The sequence below is a fragment of the Protopterus annectens genome, chromosome 9.part0, assembly GCF_019279795.1.
Source record: "Protopterus annectens isolate FY-2018-M chromosome 9.part0, PAN1.0, whole genome shotgun sequence".
In the NCBI taxonomy this organism is placed as follows: domain Eukaryota; kingdom Metazoa; phylum Chordata; order Ceratodontiformes; family Protopteridae; genus Protopterus; species Protopterus annectens.
In genome coordinates this window covers 974818950-974845595 of record NC_056743.1, presented here as the reverse complement: position 1 = coordinate 974845595, position 26646 = coordinate 974818950, and the positions used below count along the sequence as shown (strand labels likewise).

The window sequence follows — 26646 nt, the reverse complement described above, 5'->3', positions numbered from 1 at the left end:
TCATCTGCATTTCTTCTAGATTCATCAAAATTATTTGTACCAGGATCACCACTGAGAATTATTATAAAAATGATTATACTGGGCTATAGAAGAGCAACACCCCCTGAAATCATGGCCTCATCATATCTGTGCATATTTACATTACTGATGACTCATATAACAGTATCTTTGTATCAAGTCCCCCACAAGATTTATTAAAAAGGACAGTGCATAAGGGCAGCTCGAATGTCATCTAATTTTGAGGTTATGGAAAAAGAAATAAAAAATATTAGATCTATGTTTGTAAATAGAGGATACCCCTTGTCGTTACTTAATGACATATCAACTTATGTTATTAAGGAATGGGGTAAAAAATACCCACCTATATTGGGAATTGAATTGAACAACATAAAACTAAGAACTGATAAGCCTGAGGAATTAGCCCACAATAGAGTTTGTGTTCTGACTTATTCACCCTATGTGAATGAAATAAAAAATATTATTAGTAGACATTGGAATATGTTGATAGTCGAAGAAGTTAAAAAAGCAATTGGAGAAAGACCCTGTTTTGTTAATAAAATGGGTATGAATATTAAGAGAATTTTAGAAAAAATAACGAATGATACTGATGTCCAAAAAATCGAGTAGAACTACTAGAAAATGTGGGTCTTGTAATCAGTGTTCAGCTATAAATTAAATGACAGGTTGTAGATTGGATGACATTAAGACATTTGTGAAATTTAGAGCTGGAAACTGTAATAGTAAAAATATAATATATTTGGAAAAGTGTATGTCATGTACTGCTTTCTATATAGGTAAGACCGAAAGACAATTTAGGAAGCGCATATATGACCACTTGTACAAAATGAAGGTTAAAGATATGAACAATGCATTGTACAGACATATAAGTAAAAATGGGGATACACATAGATTTAAATTTGCGATAATAGATCAAGTTAATATATCATCCCGTGGGGGCAATTATAAAGCACTCTTAGTAAAAAGAGAGAGTGTGTGGCAAATTTTGACAGATGCCACTAGGGAACCCGGGATTAATGATTTTATTTCTATAAAACCTTTTTTGCAACTATTATAACTTATTTAAGACTATTTATTAGTACATGATATGCATTGAACTTGAAGTAGTATATATATTTTTCATATATATATATATATATATATATATATGTATATATTATTACATACATTGTATGAATTTATATTCATTATAGACAATATTGTTATTATCAGTTTTTAAGGTTTTAAGCACTATTTTATAGTTTTTAATGACATTAGATACTTATCATAACATTTATTATAAACATATTAGTTTAATGTAGCTTTAGAGTAGCAGTTTAAATTTGCTAATAGAACGTAATGAATTAAACATTTGTAGGATCAGTTAACACTATATTGATACAATGTTGCACTAGCATTTTAAATTTGAGTAAAGGACATTTTGGCGCCTAAAAGTTTTTAAATTGAAGTGTATTAACTGATTTATTTGTTCTGATGAAGTCTGCTTGTACAGATGAAAGCGCTTAACGTATCAACATATTGGAATTACTGGTTTGAGAGTCGTGTTATTAAAAAAGTTTTTCCTGGTTTGAGTCGCGTTCACTTGCTGCATTACTGAGCATTACATAGACAGTGGGTCGCCATCTAACAGTGTGTGATTAAGGTGTTGTTTTTGCTTCATTTTCTATATACATTAGTCAGTAGTAATGGATAATGTGAGCCAAGTGACAGTGGCTTCATTGAACAAGGATGAAGTACATCAGCTAAGGATTGAAATGAATTAATTGCGGGATGAGGTTTCCCGGTTAATAGAAGCAGTTGGGCGGCTCCAAAATATTGCTGGTAGTATGAAGAGTGGCAACGAGGAAGGAAAAAACACAACAATGTTGGTTAGTCATGCATCCACACAAGTGGAAATTCCTAACGGACAAGGTGAACAATTTAGTTGAGTGGAATCAACTTTAAACGAACTACCACAGTTGCGAAATCCCACCTGCAATGTCAGCAATACATCAGACAATGATTTCACCTTTGACTTTTCCCTTTTTCATGTTGATGAAGAGGCAGAACGCATGGGAGCTCGTCCCAAGCATCTGCAACCTACAAAAACCTATGCTATGACTACAAAACCGAAAAACAAATTTTCCCAAAGGTACTGTTATTAACTCTTCTAGTCCTAAGGCAAGAATATTGATATATTTAATAAGGATGACCGAGAACAGCATATGCTTGACAATTTTTTAACGAGTGACTTTGAGTTTAATACTAATGGAAATGACAACAAATATATTGTGAATGACAGAAAATTTGATGACAATAAGGGAACCCTGAAGGACATGATTTATACCTTGGGGAAACATTTGTTAACAGTAAAAAATATTAAAATTTATAATGCATATTTATTGAAATGCATACCACTAGGTATTGTACCAATGGGGTTAAGATTTTTTAAATTACCCATGGGGGTAAGTTTAGATAACAACACTAAGGTTGAATTTAACACCTTGTTTAACAACTTTGGGTTTAGTTATATGAATACGTTAATTAAAAAGAATGATGAGAGATTGAGTAGACTGGTCAGTGATGTAGAAAAATTAAATAATGATATAATGAGTGATTTATTGTTCCCACAATGGCACGAATTATATGATAAACAATACAAATTGGCCGAAACTAAGGCCAAAAGGATATATGATAGAAAAAGTAAAAAAATACAGCGTGACATGGAACAATATAGAGATAATAGGGCTTATATATGGAAATAAGAACAAAAGGTGAACAATAGAAATTCAACAAGATCTGGTGAGGAGACATATAGGGAAAGGGGGACGAATTTTCAAGGGGGCAGATTTTTTCCACTACCCCCGAAAAGGACCTATGGTCAGTGGAACAGACACGAAAGGTATTAGATACAAGCATTGTACTCACTGAAAACAAACTACTGGATCACACTATGTTGACCTCCCCTGACTATAGTATATTAAATGTTACGAATACTGAAGGAGATGAAATCGAAAAAATTGTAAATAGTCTTAATAATTTAAAGGTATACAACTACACTAACATTAACATCAAAGAAGAACATTTTCCTTGTTTGTTAAAGGAATGAAATATATACCCACAGTAAAATTTAATTTTAGTAGATACCATTACAGAAATTAAGTTATTTTGTCGAAGAATGAATTTGGCCATGTTATTTAAAAACAATTCTGATTATATATCATCCAATGAACATAAAATGTTGAAGAAAAGAAGTACATTTATACCACCAGGTCACAATAAAGTGACCAATTTTGAAAAAATAGTATGTCAAGATATATATAGATACAATAAACTGAATAAGAAACAGGAAATCAAGGATAATTTAAATGCAGATGAAAGGAATTGCCTGGTGGAATTAACCAAGAATAAGCACATCCGGGTAATGAAACCGGATAAAGGAGGGGGAATAGTCCTGTATAACACCATGGATTATATTAATGAGGTACAAAAAATTTTGATAGAAACAGGCAACTATGAAACAATCTCCATTAATGAAATTAATATAGGTTATCGGAAGACTGATTTAGCCTTAGAGGAATATCTTGTAGACAATAGGATCACAGATGAATTATATAATTTTTTAAAGGTAGAGTACCCCATATTAGCCACGATAGCTGGCATTCCTAAAGTGCATAAGAATATCAAAACCCCCCCATTTTGCCCAATTATATCAGGAAGTAAATCAAAGACTTTTCACATAGGGGTGGTTATAGATAGGTGGGTCAAGCCGATTTATGCTAACATACCACATCTTATTAAGGATTCTTGGATGTTTTGGGCCCACCTCACTCCTAGCATTTGGAAAAGAAATTTAATATACATTACTATTGATGTAATTGATTTATTTTCTTGTATCCCTAAACAACAGGGACTGGATGACTTTTGTAATAGTCTGAGAAAATATTCTCACATGAGTTGGGATCGTATTAATCTAATTATGGATATGATGGGCTTAGTTTTAGATCAAAATTTTATTTATTTTGAGGGGGAATATTTTAAACAAACCAAGGGTGTGGCAATGGGGGCTTCTTGTGCCCCCCTTTTTGCAAACTTGGTTATGCTTGAATGGGAAAATCAACATTTATTCAGTAGTGACTATTATAAATATATATCATATTATACAAGATTTTTAGATGATATTTTTGTATTGTGGAATGGGTCAGTAGAAATAATTAATGATTTTATTGATTATCTTAATCATACCAGTGATTTTTGAAATTTACATATAAAGTTAGTACTGAGGGTATTGCTTATTTAGATACTTACATAAGACATACCAATGTAGGGTTTCAATCAGAAATATATAGGAAAGACACGTTCTCTAATGGGTATTTGGATTACACTAGTAATCATCCCAGGCATATGTTAAAAAACATATTTAAAGGACAGTGCATAAGGGCAGCTTGAATGTCATCTAATTTTGAGGTTATGAAAAAAGAAATAGAAATTAAAAATAATAGATCTATGTTTGTAAATAGAGGATATCCCTTGTTGTTACTTAATGACATGTCAACTTATGTTATTAAGGAATGGGGTAAAAAATACCCACCTATATTGGGAATTGAATTGAACAACATAAAACTAAGAACTGATAAGCCTGAGGAATTAGCCCACAATAGAGTTTGTGTTCTGACTTATTCACCCTATGTGAACGAAATAAAAGTATTATTAGTAGACATTGGAACATGTTGATAGTGGACGAAGAAGTTAAAAAAGCAATTGGAGAAAGACCCTGTTTTGTTAATAAAATGGGTATGAATATTAAGAGAATTTTAGAAAAAATAACAAACAATACTGATGTCCAAAAATCGAGTAGAACTACTAGAAAATGTGGGTCTTGTAATCAGTGTTGAATTATAAATGAAATGACAGGTTGTAGATTGGATGACATTAATAAGACATTTGTAAAATTTAGAGCTGGAAACTATAATAGCAAAAATATAATATATTTGGCAAAGTGTATGTCATGCACTGCTTTCTATATAGGTAAGACCGAAAGACAATTTAGGAAGCGCATATATGACCACTTGTACAAAATGAAGGTTAAAGATATGAACAATGCATTGTACAGACATATAAGTAAAAATGAGGATACACATAGATTTAAATTTGCAATAATAGATCAAGTTAATATATCATCCCGTGGGGGCAATTATAAAACACTCTTAGGAAAAAAGAGAGAGTGTGTGGCAAATTTTGACTGATGCCACTAGGGTACCCGGGATTAATTATTTTATTTCTATAAAACCTTTTTTGCAGCTATTATAAATAATTTAAGACTATTTATTAGTACATGAAATGCATTGAAGTAGTATATATATTTTTCATATATATATATATATATATATATATATATATATATATATATATATATATATATATTATTGTTATTATTAGATACATTGTATGAATTTATATTCATTATAGACAATATTGTTATTATCAATTTTTAAGGTTTAAAGAACTATTTTATAGTTTTTAATGACATTAGATACGTATCATAACATTTATTATAAACATATTAGTTTAATGCAGTTTTAGAGTTACAGTTTATATTTGCTAATAGAACATCATGAATTAAACATTTGTAGGATCAGTTAACACTATATTGATACAATGTTGCGTTAGCACTTTAAATTTGAGTAAAGGACATTTTGGCACCTAAAAGTTTTTAAATTGAAGTGTATTAACTGATTTATTTGCTCTGATGAAGTCTGCTTGTACAGATGAAAGCGCTTAACGTATCAACATATTGGAATTATTGGTTTGTGGAGAGTCGTGTTATTAAAAACGTTTTTCCTGGTTCGAGTCGTGTTCACTCGCTGCATTACTGAGCATTACATAGAAGGTGGGTCGCTATCTAACAGTGTGTGATTAAGGTGTTGTTTTTGCTTCATTTTCTAAACATCTGAAGTTGTAGTGTCACTAACTGATCTAGCAGAAACTATGATTTGTCATTCCCAGATTTAGAATAGCATGTTTCTTTCTAATGTTAGCTTTTCTGCTAACAGTCACTGTTTTTGCATTAAATAAATTTGCAGAATCAACAGGTTTGTTAAATTTAAAAGAAAGTTCATCCTTCCAAGAGAATACAAACTTAATAAATATTTGCATTGATTTTCTGAGAATCCATGCAGACTTATCAGATTTATTCAGATTTTTACCTTTCAAGTTAGTAATTAAATCTTGTAACTTATCACAATTCAAATATCTGTTGAAGACACACAAATCATCTTGTTTGATATAATGTCCTTATGATATGCATTCAGTCAAAAATTTGCTAATTACTAAGTCTTCTGTTTCACGATTATTTAAAGTGTCCACAATGAAAAAATTATAAAGTCACTGATCAACCATGCACTCCAATGGTTTCAATCCTACCTGCAGGGCAGACAACAGGCAGTCCTATGGCAGGACAAGCTATCATCTCGTCTACCCATCACATTAGGAGTCCTCCAGGGCTCGATACTAGGACCCCTTCTTTTCTCCATCTTTATCAACGACCTTCATTCAGTCATCCAGATGCTACCTGCATTCAATATGCGGATGACTCCACCTTGATTTGTTCTGACACCTCACCAGTTATTTTATTCACATTAACCCAAATTACCTTCAATACAGTGGAAAAATGGTTCTCCAATTAACATCTAATCCTAAACCCCAACAAAACTAAGTTGCTCCTCTTCTCCCCCACATGCAGGACCCCCCTGCCAGCCTTCAACATAATTGCTAACAATGGCACTATCATCTCCCCAGAAGCCCAAACTAAACTACTGTGTGTCATAGTTGATAACAACCTGAAGTTTGATGTGCATATCAATCAAACTATCAAAACCATTAATAAAAAACTTGGCTCTCATTACAGAATCAAACCTTTCCTTATCCCACTTGCTAGAACTGCAATTGCCCGTTCCCATCTGATATCAACTCTTCTCTATGTCTCACCTCTATTCTTCAACTTAAAACAGATCTTAATAAACTATCATCCTGCTATAACCACATTGCCAGATTTGCTACTGGCACAGTCTACCAGACACACCACTGTCACAACCTAAATCGCCTAGGATGGCTTGAACTGCCAAACCTACTGCAGTTCAACCAGCTAATAGTGGCACATAAAGTCATTTACCAACCAGAAAATACACCTGCACAAAAAAATATTATCAGCCCCTACACCAGCACCTGGCCACTGCGATCATCCACTAGACTCCTAGTTCAAACATACAAATCCAACTACTCAGTTGGGGACTCTCTGTTTGCCAACTCTGTTGGAATAATATGGAACAGACTCCCAGCTGACTTGACCCTAGAACCTTCACTAACTCAATTCAAAAACAAATTCAAGAAATACTTCAAAACTCATTGGTTAAATCCTTGCACTAACCCCGTCTAGTGACCTCTCTATTTCTTAGGTGCCTTAACTTCAACTACTCCTAACTTTTTTTCTATCACTCCATTTCAGGAAGGGTCAATTGTATAACTGCTGCTCAGTGTGTCTAAAACCTGAATGTAATGTTATGTATGTTTAACTTTGAAAATACTGTTATGTTTTGTAAAGTGTTTTATAATAAGTACTATAGGTGCTAAATGCTGGTATTGCTTATGACTGTAATCTGCTTGAAGCTAGCATTTACTAAATGTTCAATGTGTATTATTATCTTGGTGCTTTTCTCCCCGGGCCTCCGCTGAAAATGGACATGTATCCAGTCGGACTATCCTGGTCAACAAATGTAAAATAAATAAATAAATACAATCAGTTTAACTATATGATACCTAATTACTACTTGACACTAAATAGGATTCCTTCAATGTGTATGAAAAAGCCATAAAGTAGAATATACTCAAAATATTTAATAAAATAAATGTATATAAGAGCACATCAATATCTAGGCCAAATTAACAAACCAAATGCTGATACAAACTTTTTACAGAGAGAGATGCAAGTTAACCTATTCAGTTATAAAGATTCTAAAGATACAGACAAGTAGACTTCAGTATACTCAAGGAAGCTAAGTTAGGATTGCTAGGCTATAAACTTAGAAAGTACTCTGTTAACATAATAAACTCAAATAAGCTTTGTATAGGTATGTTATGGAAATTCACCAAAGATTATGCATAGGACATTATTTATGGATGTAATGTAAAGATACTACCCTTCCTCTTGCCAAAGTAACTATGTGGTTCTTAGCAGTCAGAATTGTATTTCAGATTCTGAATTCTTTTTTTTTCTTCAAATTATGAATTCTTAGTTAATGCCAATGTTTGTCATTTTACGTGTTCCCTCATATCGTGATATGCAAAGATTTGCAAAGCATGTGTGATGCAGTTGCCCACACAAGAGTAAAGGCTTTTAACCATCCCGATTCACTTCTAGTAAGCTCTTAAGCCTGCCAATCAAAGGAATCTAGTCAGAGAGGAGTTCCTGATCTCCTGAAAAAGATGAGGGATTGTCACTAAAGTAAAATAAGAAAAAAAAACAATGCTTTGCTGTTTTCTTAGAAGGAAGAGAGGTTAGACACAAAGAAATATAAAAACACAATTCTCTCCTTAGTGTAAAATAGACAAGTAATTTGATCAAGAGTAAGGCCTTTTAACCAGCTCAACACACTTCCAAGAGGCTCTCAAGCCTGCCAGTTAAAGGCATCAAGACAAAGGGGAGTTCATGATGCTTTGAAAAAGACAAGGGATTGCTTTTAAAGTAAAATTAAGAAAAAAAACCTCTCCTTTGAGGAAATGGAAAGTACAGTCTTGGGAAATAGCACACATTTTTTCCTTTGGTATGACAAGGATGTTATCTGATCATGGCTGGGATCCCAAGTGGCTTGTTTAAGAACATTCTTTGGGTACAGTAAAAACATTTTATGCTATCACAACAAAATCTATGGGCCATACCTGAGATGTATAGTTGATGTCAGCCTTTATTAACCGATTGAGGAGCTCTGCTGTGTGTTGAAAATGCACAGTAGCTGTAAAAAGAATGAACACAATTAGAAGGTGACTTTGACATGGTTTACATGAACAGCACATTGTGATGGAGACACTAGTATCAGAGTCTGTAAAGTCATCTTTGACATTCATTTGTTCATCAACATTTTCTTTCTACCTTTATGTAATCTTGCTACTGGTACTATCACTATATAAATCCTATTCAAAATCAACATCTTCTTTCTACCTTTATATGCTGTTGCTACTTTTACTATCACTACATAAATCCCATTCAAAATTAGTAAGGGTTACTACACACATGAGAGCCAAATGCCTTCTATCCTGTAATATAGTAATAATTGGAGTGATACATATCTGTCTATATGCTTCCTGAAATTGTTAATGTGCTTAAGTACTTCTTTCCATTGAAGTCATAGCAGAGTTGTAAATATCTGACTTTCACATTTGTATAGTAATAAGAATGACTGTCAGTCAGTCAGTCAGTCAAACCACTGTACTCAGAACAGGAGTAATACAATATCTGCTTGTCAGTTGACTTTTAGTACATTAGACTTGATACCTGAAGCAGTCTTTGCCTGTCTGATGAATTTGTAATTGCACTGTTGAATGTCTATCATACTCTTACATTCATAACTATGATGCATAGCTGTGTATCTGTTGAATTGATTGTGAAAATGATCCATGTCTGCTGAAGTCTAAGGTACGATATATGTCTTCTTGTTTGTTAAATTTCCATAGTATTCATGTCTGCCTGTTTACTGAAATCACAGGCGATTTTACGTGTGATCTATTGTGTTTCTAATAAGACTGGTGCAAGTTTGCTTGTTTTTTTTTTTTCCGAAAAAGAATGAAAGATGTCAAAAGTCAGAAATAAACAAATAAAAAAGCATTTCCTTGAATTCTTATTCTTATTACTAGACATCATTGTTCAGAAAAAAAATTAAGCTGGGAAATCGTCCACTGTTTAAACATAATCTGGGAGGCATTTCCATAATCCTGCACTTCTTTTTGAGATTTCGTTTAATCTTTTCATTGCTATACATCAAAACATCATTACTGTAGGATGTAATGGTTATAGGACATTTAATCAATTTGCCTTTCAGTGAACCATGGTCAAATGATCCTAAGTATTCAAACAGGTTCTTCTTATTTTTTCTACCTCCCAATGGAGGTAGCTTTACTGCCTGATACCCCCTGACTAACCCCAGACTTACAAAACCTCACGGTAAGTTATACAATTTGTCTGTCAGAACCAATTTGATTTATGTGAAAAGTGAAACATCAACTGCATATAATTCATATGTCCATGATTTTACATTCCATCCCTAATTTTGCCTCAAATTTTTACCCTGTCCCTCATAACATTTTTGATTTTCTGGTAAATCACTAATGATTATAATCAGTCAGTAATGTTATGTATCACAGTATCATGCTATGCACTGTTTAGGAAATGCATGCTGATGCAAAACCTGTTTTCTTTACCTTCTGAGTGAAGTAGAGTAATATTTTAAAAAATGTCTCTGATTTGAAACCTTTGTATCCTCATTATTTTTGGCTTTGCTCCTGGTTCCTCAGCAAGGATGTTGAGAGCTCTATCCATAATTAAATTGACAATGATGTTTGTTTTTACAATATAGTTCTAGTATGATTTAGTACAATTAAGATTGTACTTTTTGTATATAAACAAAAACAGCAACATTTTTCATTGAACCAAAGAAAGAGAGGCCCATGCATCTTTTTAAGCTTAAACCTCCCATGCTTGGGATGAGAATTGGATTGTCAGATTGCAGCTCAGTGAAAGATGAGTCAAACAAGCAAACAAATTGCAGTATATCATTTATATGATATCCGACTTCTACTGGTGGCTGATTTTAGTCTTCAAACAGATCTTTTCATAAGTCAAATATGTCCTAGTATGTACTGTTGCAGTCTTAATCCATAGCCATTACACAACAACACAGCTATAAAAAAGAGCAATATGCATGCCTTCTTCAAAAAAAAAAAAAAAAAAAAATAGCTCTAATTGGGTTTGTAGTGCAGTTGTTTCACCAGTCTAAAATTATTTAGTTTGTCCTGCCTACTAAATGCAATTTTATGTTATAAGCTTCTTTATAAACTTTCTTGCTGGAACTACAGTTTTCTGTCCCCTCCCCAGGGGATAAATAATGTTCCCAGAAAATGTCACTAGTAAGTACTTTTTGTGCCAATGATACCCATCTTCTGTATATTTAGTGTTGTACTTTCAATGAAAAAAAAGACTAGCTAGTAGAGAAAAAGCACAGGATATTTCTTTTGCTACTCAATCTCTTCATTTTCCAGGTTTAATAACTTAAAACTTGAATAATTAAACTTTAACATACCGAAAAACTTGGGACAGGGGCTGCTGAGAAAAAATGCAAAGCTAAAAATGTAAACTCATGAAGCAAATTTGGAATTTCCACATATCCTGAGTTGTGGAAGACAGTCCCAGTTTTTAACTTTTTGCTCTATATACTACATCATTTACAAGTGTGACATAAATATCCTGGTGTCATAATCATTTTACCCTCTCTAGAACTAAAATACAGCTGTGAACCACCATTACTATGAGTGCCAGTTATTTTAGTTCATAAGTCTGCGAGTCTCCCCAGTACTATTTGCCTATTTTGGCAATTTGTGGTCTGGGCTCTACAACTATCTTTATCCTGGCTTTTCTCCTATTTATTTATATTTTCTAATTAGTGATTCAACATCAGTAACTAGTCAAGAAATAAGAGCAGAAAAAACATATTAAAATAGTAACATCAAAATGTGTGCCACATCAAGACCTTTAATGTTTTTAGCTCCTATCAGAAATCATGTTGACTAAGACTGATTTACTTTACATCATATAATATAGTACATCATGATTCATTCCTAATTTTATGCTGACTTATATTAATCTACGTGCTTTCATGCAGCACATACCACATACATATGTAGCTGTGCTGAACTGCTATTAAATGGCTCATCCTCTATTAACATGAATGTGTGAAAATGGTTAGAAATCAGAGTACTTTGCAAGTAAATCTGGAAATCACTTAAATTAATGGAGCATGTTCCTGACCACGTGTGAGCAGACGCCTGTCTGGATAAATTCAGTGGCATTTACAAAACTATTTGTGCAAAGGAAATAAGCATACACAGTTATGCATGCACATTGTGTTCTTAGTTTCTGTTTATTATTTATAGTGCTAATGTTAAATTGCATATCTACTGATGTGCATTTTTGCACTTAAGCAACATAATTCATAAATGCAAGCAGGACATAGCAGTATTTAAAACTCATCCTATTTTTACTTACTTCCCCAGAATGTTAAAAAAACACTTTTTATAATTTAGTTATTTCACAGAGACTACAAAAATAGTTATATACTTTCAGTTGTAGAAGAAAAAAATACTGGCAACTAGTTTTCTAGATTTTGTAAACAATACTCTAGGGTTCTTACCTGCAAAATCTGTCTACTTGAAGCAATCTCATTAATCCCATTTTTGGGTTTTGTTTCTAGATTGTTGATCAGAAGTTTAACTAAATGTTCATTTTGTTAAATCCCACTCCTCAGGTTCTTCTCCTATGAACAAGTTCTGTCCAAATAAACACCTAATCCAAACAGATGTCTAGTGTGTGACTCTGAGCAAGCCACTTAACCAGACAGTACTCCTGGATCACTCCTGAAGAATGACATGTCCAGTGGGCTTATGCAGTTAGCAAATGTATAAAGTTTCAACCCATACCAAATAGACTGTGTGCACCCAAAGGTAGTGCATAAAAAATTCAAGAATGTGGGGTTAACACAGAAAAAGACTGTAAAAGCATATTATGCCATCATAACTAGCCAACAATGTTTCTCACTGGAGTGTCAGTTTTCGTTGGCTATAATATTCCTCTGGTTACTATACCATGCAGCTTCTACATAAATGGAATAAAACAGGTTTCTTAATTATTTTGTATTTATAGGCAGGTTTTTTTTTGCTCTGGTTGCTTCTGCCTTCACAAAGTTATGTGAGTATGTCCCTTTATTTGCAAATTTGTGGTTGTGTTTGTTTGAAACAGGGCAAGTGAAAAGCATTTATGTTACTGTAAATCAAAACACTAATAGTCATATTGTAAGATAAAATGCAGAAATAAAATTTAAAAATATCTAGTGGAATGGTAGAAATTCTCACAGAAAAATTTCCCCAGTGTATGAAATATACGAAAATGAAGAAAGTTCTGTATCTTCAGGCCCCTACACACAATTTTTGGCAACAGCATAAACTTAAAATAACATTTTAAATGATCCTTGGGAAAGCTCTGTTCCCTCAAAAGAAAGATACTTCAGGTTCATGCTTGTGCCATGCCAGTATTTATATATTGATTCCAAGACATTTTTGTTGAGCTAGGACTTGAACCTGATGCTATGCCACTAGCCTCCACACACACACACACACACACACACACACACACACACACACACACACACACACACACACACACACACACACACAATAAGTTCTACAGTGTAGTAAAGGAGCATAGTAAGTGCTATAGAAATATGGCATCTGGCCCTATAGCTAAAGAGCCTGAATTCCATTAAGGGTCTGGCATTACTTCTGCCCTTAGAAATTAACCATGTGAAAGTGAAAACTGAGTATTAAGTTTGGTAAAAAAAAAAAAAAAAAAGCCTGTATTCCTACCAGGCTGGGCATCAGAGCTATTTATTATAGAATGGTGTGGCACAAAGTCAGATATCCTGAAACAAATATACGTATTCAACAAAGAAATGTCTGATATGTTTCTTAAACAAAACTTGTAGACATGTCTGTCTAAATTCTCACAAACAATAAGGTGGGATCGTGAAGGTAAAATGTGGAGATATGATCCTGTGAATACCTGATTTTGAGCTGGTGCCTGTGGTCCTGTGATTAGAAGATGTGTATGACTTAGAACACAACCTTTCTTAGTGGATGTTCAAAGTCAAGTGATTGAATCTTCATAAGGCTTTTTCCTTCTGGGACACAGAGGCAACTTCTACAACAAATGGAGGAGGAAGGCAAACAATACAGAATGTAAAGCAGATGTTTCATACACCATTGCAATGATGTAATATGAACTGTCATACAAAAGTGTGTCCCTGCAGTAAACAAACCAGACAGCAGCAAAAAAAAAGGGGGGGGGGGGCAACAGGCATGGTAAGAGACAAAAATAGCAGCAACCGTAAAATGAATGTAGCTTCTTCCATATGTAGCTATAAATACCAAGTCCATCACTGGTTAACGCCTGTTCAGCTCCATGTAAGGAAAACTGGAGACAGATTTTCTCTTTTTTCTAAACAATGGAGTAGAAAACAGGTCTACTTCACATAGTCGAAGGCCGACAATATCGAAGCTTATATTGTCGGCACCAGATTAGCGAAAGCAAAAAACATAGAACGTTTAAACGGAAATCTCTGTAAGGGGAGATTTCCATTTAGTTCAATGTAGTGCAGTCTTGGAGTTGGTATATTTAAGTAGGGGGTGCAGTGAAGGTACGTTTTTATTTATTTTTGTTTTTAGGCATTTTTTTTTTATCTTTCGATGTTTCAGAATTCGATGATATGGTGTCGACCATATCAGATTCGATATTCTGAAACTTCGATAAGATAATATAGACGTGTAGAAAACAACAGACCAATGGGTAAGAGGTGCAGTATCAAGGGGCACTCAGTAGATGTTTGCAACAATACATTACCAAATGTCAGGTCTTCTACATCAGAACGCCAGTTGACTTGGCAGTTCTGGGTCAAAAAATATTGTAGATATCCAGGCACCACAGCTGTTTCCAGAAACAGAAAGACGAAGTGAGTTTTATTAAATATTTTTCCAGGTTCAATAAATGAAAAATAATGGTGGCCCATTATAAGATATTTCTTGCTATGAGTTGCTTTTCTAGTGATTCTGGAAAAGCAGAATGGTTACCTCCTCATCCCATTCCCCTTATTTGAATGACTGTTTACTTCAAGCAAGCTCTTTGGAGAAACTGCACTCTGGTCTTCAGCAGACTCTCCTAGGCTTTTGATGTATAGACATAGCTCTGGCATGCAAAAATCAGGTCTAGTACCCTGCCAAACAAAAAAAAGTCTTGTAGGGACTGTATGAGACCCAAAGGCTTTTATTGCTTCTCTTCCTTAGGAGAATGTTCAAATTATTATAAAATTGTTCAGTTAAACCATGAAATAAATCATATTATGGCAAAATGTTCTTGAAAAACACTAGATTTTATTTCCATGCTAATATTCCCTTATGCAAGGCTCACTGGTTTAATTTCTCCAAGTATTTTGGGCTTGTAATATCATGACTGGAATGGATCCCATTACTAAGTCAGGGTAAGACTAGAGTTCATGAAATCAGTATTGCTTCAGTCTTTGATGTTAGCCAAAATGTGTCCAGAATTGCCTCCTTTTGTAATTCATACAGGGTTCATGTATTGATAACATATTAAGTACGACTGTAAATTCATCTCCATTAGACCTGTTGATCCTGCTACTGTTGGAGCTACAAAGAAAATCCAGGGTCTTCAGCATATGTCATATGTTGACAGAATTAAATCACTGTCAGTATACTCTGTGTCTTACAGACTACTTGGAGCTGACCTCTGCCTTGCATATAAAGCAATCTCAGATCCTGCTCTAATGGAAATGCCGCACATTCGTAAATTAATTGATATAAGATGCACTCACTGTAGGGAACTCAACCTAGTATGTAACATCAACAGGACTTGCTGGAGAGACAGATATGTCTTGCAGATATTACCGCTCCTCTGGAACAGGCTTCTAAGTCAGGTGAAGCAGAGCCCCTCGCTGACCCTGTTTAAGTGTAATTTGGATTATTGGATGGGAAAATGCAAATTTACCCTGGGGGTTTTGTCTGTGTCCCTCTTGGACAGAGGCAGTAGTTGTTGACTTTGTTCCATTTAATACCTTGATTTTCTTGGGAACAGGGGTTGTACTTGGCTAGGCTTGTAAGGGCCCTAGGGGCATTAGTCTAGTAACCTCCTATGATCTTCTGGTATGTATTTGTAGCTATCAGTCCTGCCAATTCTAGTGCTGAGTGTGAACAATTGAATGCATAGTAGCTCGGCTAGTAACCAGTAGCTCATAAAATCAGTTTAAAAGATGACAAGAAGTACAAAATGACAGATTTTGTTTTCCAGTACGTGGAGCTGTTGTATGTTGGTACTAGACTGAGGTGTTAATAAAGGTAAAATATTCAATTTTGAGAATGAGGACATTTTTTAGTGCAGACTGCCTTGCAGTTGAGGATAATGGGTGTGTAATTTTGCAGCAAAGCTTCACTTGTGAAACTGTTTGCCTTGAGAGTGTTAGGGCAAGGTGAAGGAGGACGCCTGTGTAATTAGATATTGGATTATCTGAGTTATCCCTTACTATCATGTGGGAGGTGGATTGACTTGTTTTTGAGGAATTGCAAATAGCATAATGCTACATTTTTTGGGATTAATTATTAATCTGTTAGTTAGCCAGTTACAAATATTAGTGAGATTGCCCTGTAATGTCTGTTAAAGTCCAGAAAGGGTTTGTTGATAAAACTAGTAGATTATCTGTGTATGGGGTAGGTCATTATGGAAGTTATTTACAGATAATGAGAGCAGTAAGGAGCCAAGAACTGGCCCTGTGGTACCCCAGTGCTGCATGTACCAATATCACACATGATGTTTGTGTTGTATATCTGGAAAGTTTAGTTCTCCAGATAACTTTTAAACCACCGGATAGCATTTTTAAATATCTTTATTAACATCACACATTACATACTGACTGACTTAAGTACACAGTTGATTATAAAAGAGAAAACAAACCATTACAAACTTATGCTTGAATGTTAGTGAATTATTTATTTTACGGTATTTGTATACACCACTGTACTTGCTTGGGTATCAGCGGCATGCAAACTAGCAGATCTGTAGCAGTCTCTCATACCTTACTATTCCTCCCTGATGGTGGCAGCATACTTCCACTTAACATAGCCTACAGTATATTATGTCCCTGCTCCCTGTAACACTCAGGGAATCTACTTTTCTTTTTGTTACTTGTACTATTCTATCATATTAACTTTAACCCCTTAGAGTTCAGCCGAAGCTTCAGCTCAGCACTAAACATACCTTTGTACTTGCCAGCTGCTCTTCCTACTTGATAGTCGAGGTTTCATTGATTGTTTTTTCTTTTTCTTGTGCATTCCTCCTTCTGGGCTCTGCCTGCTCTGTTCATCCTTTGGTCTCACTCTGGTCCCTTACCCTGCCCCCAAATCCCACATACCCCCACTATATTTCTATATATACCCTTGAAGACACTCCCACCTCCAGCATAACCTATCAAAACCATCTCCATCCATCAACACTTAATAATCATCCCCCTCTTTTCCTCTACTAACCCTGCAAGCTTCTAACTGCAGCCAACACACTACCTAACTCCACAACCTAATTTCCCTACTAAACAACCCCCTATATTTACTACACCATATACCCCCACTTCATACTACAGCCTTGCAACTTACTGGCTCTGCTGGACAGAGGCACAGGGAACTCATCTAAGGGGGCGGCAAAAGCCAACACATTCCAGCTAGGCTTATAAATGCCTTTGGGCAGATAGCTTAGTACCTACCTATGAACCTATGAACTCTGCACACCATACCCCTACAGCCTTTACTCATACTACTTCTTCCTTGCTTCCTCTGCCCTCTACTCCACCTTACCAGCCTTCCAGACATCTCTTATCCCACCTTTCATACAGCCTCTATCTGTACCAAAAACGAATCCTTCTCTTATCATATATGTCTCCTCACCTCTGTCACTACCATGATACTCGCTTCTTCAGCAGAAAGTTTCTTCCTAATATTTCTTATACTGTCCCTATTCCTCACTTTACAAACCCACTTACTTCCTCTTGTTCAATTCCACTGCAAAGTCTTCTAAAGACCTTTTATCCCTCCTACTTGACCAAATCTCTCTCCTCCTTTCCGGTGACATACACCCTAACCCTGGTCCCCTGACCAACCAATGTATTAACTCAAACTTACCATCTTCTCCATCTTCCCAAAAATCTCTCCTTTTGCTACAATTAATGCCCAAAGCTTATGCAATAAACTACCCAATTTTCATGCCTGGCTCTCCCTCAACCACCCAACATTTTATCTATTTCCGAAACTTGGCTCAAACCACACATTAAAGACTCTGAAATCATCCCCCCTAATTACAGAAACTTTCGTAATGACAAAACCCAAAAGAAAGGTGGTGGAGTAGCCATATTTTTCTCCTTCTCTCTAACAGTAACCCCCTACACCAACCCCATACTCCAATTCACAACAGCCAAACTAACCCTGGCCCTCCTAAAAATTAACAACCATAAAAGCATATGCATAGCTTCCCTATATATTCCAACTGGAAACAACATCTCCATTCTCGAAGATATTCTCTCCTGGTTCTCATCTAACATAAGCAATGAAACAATAATCCTAGGTGATATAAACATTAACTGGACCTCTGTTCTCTCATCCTCAACCTCTTAGAACATAAACCTATTCAACTTCACCCAACTAATTGATGGCCCCACCAGATCTAATAAAGATAACTGCAGGGAGCACTCTTGATTGGATATTAGTATCACATCCCAACAATATTTCAGATAATGGAACTTTATCCGACTCCCTTAGTGATCATCTTCCTGCCTTTGCATGTCATTCACCTTCCCCTCTCCACCTCCAACATAATTATATCTCAACCCACACCCTCACAAACGTTAATCCTCAAACCTTCTCTGACTGTTTAAAACACATGAACTGGAACTCTCTGAAAACTCTGCCTCTTGACAAAGCTGTTACTTAATTCAATACTTCTTTCGTTAACCTAGTAAACAGCTTTGCTCTTCCAAGAACCAAAAAGGGTAAAACCAAAACTGCACCCTGGCTGTCCAAAGACCCCATAACCCTCATGCATGTCCGAGATAAATTGTGTAAATGCTACCAAAAATACAGAACAACTAACTCCCTAGCCGAATACAAACAACTCCACAATAAAGTTAAAAAACAAATAGTTAACGGCCTTAAATCCTACTACTCCAAACTCCAAAACAATCATAGAAGAACCAGTCCCAAGAAGTTTTGGAACAGTATCTCTGCCCTCAGTCCTGGCTGAAAGGACAACCCTTGCCCAGATCCTAGCTCTCTAAAACATATCATTGCCACACAATTTAACTCCTTTTTCATAGACTCTATAGCCAAGCTAACCACATCTTTCACCAACAATGTATTAGCTCCTACCACATCTCCCTCTCACAACTCCCCTTCCTCTTCCACCAATTCTACTCACCTCCCTTCCTTCACCCTCAAACCTATTACTGTCATTACCATAAAAAAACTCCTGCAAAAATTAAGACCTTGCTCTAATGCCCCGGATAATCTACCTTCCAACTTCCTCAAGCTAGCTGCTGATGGCATAGCTCTTCCCCATCTGCATCCTAATTAATCATTCCATTCAAGAATCATATGTACCTCTCCTCTGGAAAAAAGCCTTCTTCATCCACCTACACAAAGGGGGCAACAATACTAACATCTTCAATTTCTGCCCAATAGCCCTTCACTCCCCCATCTCTAAGATTCTTGAAAAGTGTATACATCTGCAACTCCTACATACCTAATAGACAATCATTTGCTGACTTCTACTCAACATGGATTTAGGCCTGGACACAGTACCATCACCGTCCTTCTGTCCTTCCTTCACATCATCAACCACGCTCATGATTCAGGCAATATAGTAGCTACCCTTCTCCTCCTAGATTTATCCAAAGCATTTGACACCTCTTCCTATCACTTACTCCCATCTCAACCTTTCCGCCTCTTCCATCAATTGGTTTTCCAGTTACCTCTCAGACAGGCAACAGGCTGTCAAGTGGAAAAATTGTACCTCTTCCTATCTTTATACTCAGACAGGCATACCTCATACTCCCTTACTTTTTAACATCTTTATTAACAACTTCCATCACTGCCTCACTAATGCCAAACTTATCCAATACACGGATGACTCTACCATTATCTGTTCTGTCAAATCTCCCCCCAGACTCCATGCAAATAACTTAGAATGCCTTCAACAGCACTGAAACATGGATGCTGAACAATCACCTAGCTCTCAATGCAACCAAAACTAAAATCATGATATTTACCCCATCAAAAAATACCGAAATTGACAAGAACTCCTTCTCTATAGTCAGCCAAAACAAACCCCCCATCGGAATAGTCACTCATACCAAGCTACTAGTTGCCTTATTGATGAACAATTAAAGTTTGACATTCACCTACAAACTAACATAAAAAAACACCAGAAGCTCGGAATGCTCTATCTGCACAATTGTTTCCTTAACCCCTCATCTAAGCATACTCTTGCTGTCACTTCCCTCCTTCCCTCTCTCATATATGGATCCCCATCTCCTTACTAACTTGCAATCCTCTCTAAAGGCAAAGCTTGAATCTTGTTACAATAAAATCTCTAAATTTGCTACCAGCTCTAAGACCCCTTCACACAACTGTGATGTCCTTCACTCCCTGAATTGGCTAGAACTCCCCAACTATCTTTATTTTTATTTATCATTTTTTATTTATCATTTGTTGACCGGGAAAGTCCGACTAGGTTCCACAGAGCCTGTTTTCAGTGGAGGCCCGGGGAGAAATGCTCCAGATGTATGTCTTTGGAATGTAGGAGGAAACTGGGAACACAGGAGAACATGCAAACTCCACACAGAAGGCACCCCAGCCGAGAATCAAACCGGAGAACCTCTTGCTGTGAGGTGACAATGTTAACCACTGCACCACTGCTCTCTTGAATTCAACTTTCTACTGTCCATAAACTCATTTTCAAGCCCTCTAACTGCCCCTCCTCCTCTGTCCTCACCCTGCATCTTCCTGACAGATCACTCAGGTCCAAAAATCAGAATGTTCTTGAAGTGTACAAACCCACGTGTACTCCAGTGCAACTTTTATTGTCATTTTCCCTAGCATGCAAATGGAACTGACCCCAACCCCACATCCGAACTACTCAGAACCACTCTTGCTTTAAAACTGTATTTCATTCCTCCCTCTCTTCTAAATGGGAATGTTCCTGCTCTCATCCTTCCTAACCACTATCTAATTCACTCCAACTTCATTCAAGCTTTCTTTCACAAATTAAACCTAATGCTGCTATGCTCTTCTTACCACCTTCTTACAATTCATCTTACAATACTTACCCCTACTATGTGTTGTATAGTATAGGCATTTGTATACCTTGATCTGCAGAATACTTTAGCACATTTGCTCACAAAATGCCTTGTTATAGCATATACCACAAAATGCTTTTTATTATTATTATTATTATTTCTGTGCCAATCTATTCCTGTTACTTCAATCATGTAATATTTTTGTTTGCTTTTAGTAGTTTTTAAATATTGTTTCTGGAGCTTTTCTCGATGGGCTACCATTGAAAAAGGGCTCATTTCAACCCAATGGACTTTCCCGGTTAACAAACTGCAAATAAATAAAATAAAAAGACTGATTTTTCATGCATTATACAAGTATGATTTCTCTCTTAACCGTTATTTAATTTAACATTCCACAGATTGCAAGTCCTGCCTTCTCCGAAATATCACTCCTCCTTCTAAACATTATTCTGTATATATTGTTCCCATCATATTTCGTTTATTTCTACGTACTTCTCAACTTCCTTGCTAAAAAACTCAAAGGCAAAAATAATGGGGGGACAAATGGCCAAAATCAGGGACAGCTTTTAAGTTTTACTCTAATTCATTTAAAAAGTGTATAAAACAATACATTTTGCTTCAATGTGCATTTTATAAACAACACAAAGTATGAAATTTTAATGTATGTCATTGTTGACTGACTGTAATGCTCAGACATGTACCAGAAAATCAAAACTTTTATGAGAGACGGGGCAAAAATACAAATGGTAGGAATGTTCTGCAAAATTCTGGGCAGTTGAGAGGTATGATTGTAGCTTTCTCCTTCCCTTTCTAAAAAATTCCACTTCAGTTTTTTTTATTTCCTTTACAACATTCAATAATTCTGTCACAGTGGCTTTGTTTTCAATTTCCATTTTCTTGTTGTTGCTTTTTTAGCAGCCAAAAACATTAAACTTAGTAGGGCTTTACTGTCTCTAGGGAATTCATTTTCTGTCTTCTAGCTCAAAATAAACATTTCCTTAGAATAATTTGCTCCTCCAACATATCTGACAAAGTACCACGCAGGGAATTTTTAGATCTTTCAGCTTGTTGCATTCCCAAAAAACATATTCCTCAGCACCTCCGTCTTTCCCATCACATCTCTAGCAGTTGCTTTCTACATGTGGAAAGGTTTCCCGTAGTCTGCTTGGGGTGTACAATATCTATGCAAACACATCCATGCAAAACTCCTAGAGAAAAATAGTAGTCCTGTATCCACGGACCACGTACAGCTGTAAATCATGTCTCACAACATAGCAAAGACATCCTGGCCACATGTTTTGTGGTCACCATTATGCATGACTAGTGCCAGCATGTCTGGATGGCATCTTGTGCACCAGCAGTGATTTTCAGTATTGCTAACTGGCTTCATTGTCATTCCCATCATGCTACAGGCTGTAATTAGTGCAATAAGAAATGCCTGCTCCATTTGGCAATGGTGCTCAGAAGTGTACAAGTGTAAAAAAGATGAATTTCTGTAAAGATTATTTAGACTTGGAGCTTTAAAGAGGTAGGGAAGGTATCCTGTCTGGTAAAGTACCTCAGCAAGAGATACAAACCCTGTGGTGGATGTCAGTGACAGAGAGGTAGATTCATGCTGTTTGTTAACAGACTGTACATTTGAAACATTTTTTGTTTGGAATTGGAATTAGTTACATTTTATTGTTTAGTTCTTAATTTTATTGTCCTCATACTGTGTTTTACATATTAACATAAAGCAGAAAGTATAGATTAGCAGCATACCTTTCAACTGCACAATTTTTTGCAGAATGTCCAGATTTTGGCCTCATACTTTTGTTCCATTTTTCATAAAATTGCAATTTTCCAGCAAATTAATGGCAAATCATTAAAGATTGAAGTTAAAAAAATAATTACAGATATTTGAGTTTCAGACATCACACCATTCAGAAAATGTATGCTAATGTAAAACCTGTTATTCTATCAACTTTCTAAGTTTGTAAGAGAAATATTTTAAAAAAGTTGTCCCTATTTTTGGGCCTTTGTCCCACTTTTATTTATGGCTTTGCCCAGATTTCTTGCTCTAAGAGGTTGAGAGGTATGATTAGTAGTCAAGCTTCTGCTTGTTTCTTAATCATTCCTTCTGCATTTACTGTGCAAAGTATATTATGCAGCCTCATGTTCTAACATTGCTAAGAAAGTCTGGAATGTGTGCTGTGCTTCACATTGACTAAATACAGTTATGCATGTTGTGGATTCATACCTCTAGCTACTTGCTGAAACTGAACTAACTAAAACTTCCCATTACCTAGACCACTGTCTTGTAGGTGATCAGCTGTTTTTTTCCGTGTGACCACCCTCTCCCATCTTATGATCTTACGTCCGTCATTGTCCTCTGCTGTTAATTTTGACTCTCCTAACTCACCTAACTCTCCTTGCTCTATTTGTCTTCCTACTGCATACTGTCTTGTTCTATCTGTCCTCCTACCATGTACTTTCCATAGTTTTCTACTAGCATATGCTTGTAATTATCCTGCTATGCTTGTAATTATCCTGCTGTCCCACCACAACCTAACCTCCTATCTCTCTCCCTCTTCTTAGGTCACAAGTAACCATCCTGCAGACTATCTTTACAGCCTGCACCCCCTGAATGCCTGAAAAGAACTGTGCAACCTATGACAAAAACACTACCTACAAGCACCTACTATATGTACTGCTACTATAGGATTGTTGAAACATCCTCAGAAACAGGAACCATTCCTAAGAAAGGGAGTACATTTCTCCCCATCACCACACAACTTCCGTTTTTTCTGAATCAAACCAGTTACAAGAACCCACAAACTCACAGTTAAGACAGAAAAAGAAAGAAAATACTCAATTAAACAGTTCTATAGTGGTGAATATTTCTCAATATGAATTGACCCAAGCAGAAACTTCTGTTTTACAGAAGGGGTTAACTTTCATACCCTCTTTAAGATCCGATCTGAATGAATTTGTTATAGACATAAAGCATTTTGGACATAATGTGACATTAAGAAATATTTATGGCACAAACACAGAACAAGTTAGAACCTTAAGGAAACCAAGTACATTTGTACCTGTAGCCCATCCTGCTGTGGAACTATTCATGCGGCTGTGTAATAATGCAGTGGAGAAATTAAGAATGGACACGCATACTAAACATTATAAAAACATTACGTATGAAGAAAGACAAGCCCTATGCAACTTACAACAAAATGAGAATGCGGTAATGAAACCAGCAGACAAAGGAGGTACTATAGTGGTTATGGATACTAATTGGTATAAGAAGAAAATGACCACCATGTTACAAGATGAAAAGACATACCATGGAGTTACACCAATCCAGTTAAATCGAACTATACAAAAAGTGTCTTCCTTACTTCAGGATATGTTGACTGAAGGCCAAGTAGATCTGGACCTTTACAATTTTTTGAACATCACAAGACCCACTGTTCCGAATATTAATGGACTTTCTAAGATTCATAAGGACCTTCATAACCCTCCACTACGGCCTATAGTAGCAGGACAAGGGTGGGTGACAGAAACAATGTCACTAATTGTGGAGAAAGAATTGAGAACTATTTTAAAATATTTGGATACAGTTCTGCAGGATACTGATGACTTCTTAAGAAAGATAAATCAAACCATGAATAACATTATGGATTATGACCACCTACTTGTGACCACCCTGGATGTGAATAGTTTATTCACTTCCATTCCCAACGAAGCAGGCGTAGAAGCTGTAAGAAAGATCTTAAGCTACAAAAAACTGTTAATGAAACCAGTAGGATTTGTGCTTTATTAGATTTAATACTGGAAAATAATTATTTTGTGTATGGTACATCAATCTATTGGCAAAAATGGGGGGTAGCCATGGGCACCCCTTGTGCGAATAGCTACTCAAATCTTGTGCTTGTAGACTGGGAATTGGAGCATGTATTGAACTCAAATAATCCATGGTATGAATGCATCAGATTTTATGGTACGTTTGTGGATGATCTTTTTATTTTATGGGAAGGAACCGTACCACAATTTCAATCATTCCATCAATATCTAAATAGGACTACTACTTTTTTAAGCTTTGCAGCAGAACACTCTCATAATCAAGTTGCATTTTTGGATGTGAATGTTATTCTTAACGAAAACATGTTGGAAACTGAATTACACCGAAAAAATACATGGAAAAATCATTACTTGTTGAAAAGCAGCATGCATCCTAAACATATCACTAAAAATATTATGCGAAATGAAACACAAGGAATACATAAAAGGTGTAGCAAAGATGAGACAAGAGAAAAGGAAATTTTGTTTCTACAACAAAACCTAATAAAGAGAGGCTATAATGAAAAAGATGTGAATGTTCAAGAAGTTATCCCAAAGAAAAACAAAACAGAAGACAGAACCACCAGAGTGATGTTAACTTACAGCACAGACAACACACAAGTTAAATCCATAATAAGGCAGTTTTGGCCAATCCTCACCTAGGATGCCAAGCTAAAAGACATTGTAGGTGAAACACCATGCTTTGGCTACAAGAATAAGAAAAATTTAAAGAGGTTACTTTGCACAAAGGATGGGTTTAGCAAACATAAAATCGTTGGACATAAAGGCACGTTCAAGTGTGGCCACTGCACAGCATGCCCACTGATTGACTGTAATAACAAATTTGAACATCCAAGGACAAAGAAGAAATACATCTTTAATGTCAAAGCCACTTGTATAACCCCCAATGTGGTCTACATGGCTACCTGTAAACTATGCCCTGTATTCTATGTAGGAAAAACTAATCAGATGTTTAAAAATCGCATTTTGAGACATCAAAGAGACATTACCAGTAAAGATCCACATAATGCTTTAGCAACGCATGCTGAAAGAAATGTAGGTCATTCTTTCACTTATAAGGTGATAGAGAATGTATATAGTGGAATAAGGAAAGGTGTCATTGAAAATATTACTGAATGCAGGGAGAGTAAGTGGATTGTGAACCTCCGTGCTGATATTGAGTGAGGCTTGAATAACATCATTCCACTGAAACCTATACTAAAAGCTAGAAGACCAACTATCAGCTAACATGGAGGTGTGTCTGGCTTAATCATTCATGACTGGTCACACCCTGGCCTCAAAAGCAAAAGGTATAGGAAATGGAACACCCCCAGCTGAGAGAAAGAGGATTGGTGCGTTTAAACAGCTGATTGACAGTGTGATGATTGAATGATTGTCTCAACAGTAAAGGAAGCAAGCACTATAAAAAGGAACTTCCAGTCCCAGTCTCTATGATCTGAAGAAGATACCGAAAGTGCTTATCGTTTGGAATACATAGGGACTGTTTTATTCTACATCAAGATTTTAACTTGACATGAAGATTTTAACTTTTCCTACAATAAAAGGATTTTAACTGCCATTAAAGCTAGAAGCTTTTATTTGATCTGTT

General features: G+C 35.8%; 1 protein-coding gene across 2 annotated transcripts in view; it reads right to left on the bottom strand.

Annotated features, from left to right (window-relative positions):
- LOC122811703 (inactive dipeptidyl peptidase 10-like) overlaps positions 1-26646 on the bottom strand; it is a 656601-nt gene that overhangs the window by 6713 nt on the left and 623242 nt on the right. For both annotated transcript variants that reach the window (XM_044083720.1, XM_044083719.1), the window contains exon 25: positions 8932-9005. In XM_044083720.1, the coding sequence (XP_043939655.1) occupies positions 8932-9005 (74 nt within the window). The remainder of the gene's footprint in view (positions 1-8931; positions 9006-26646) is intronic.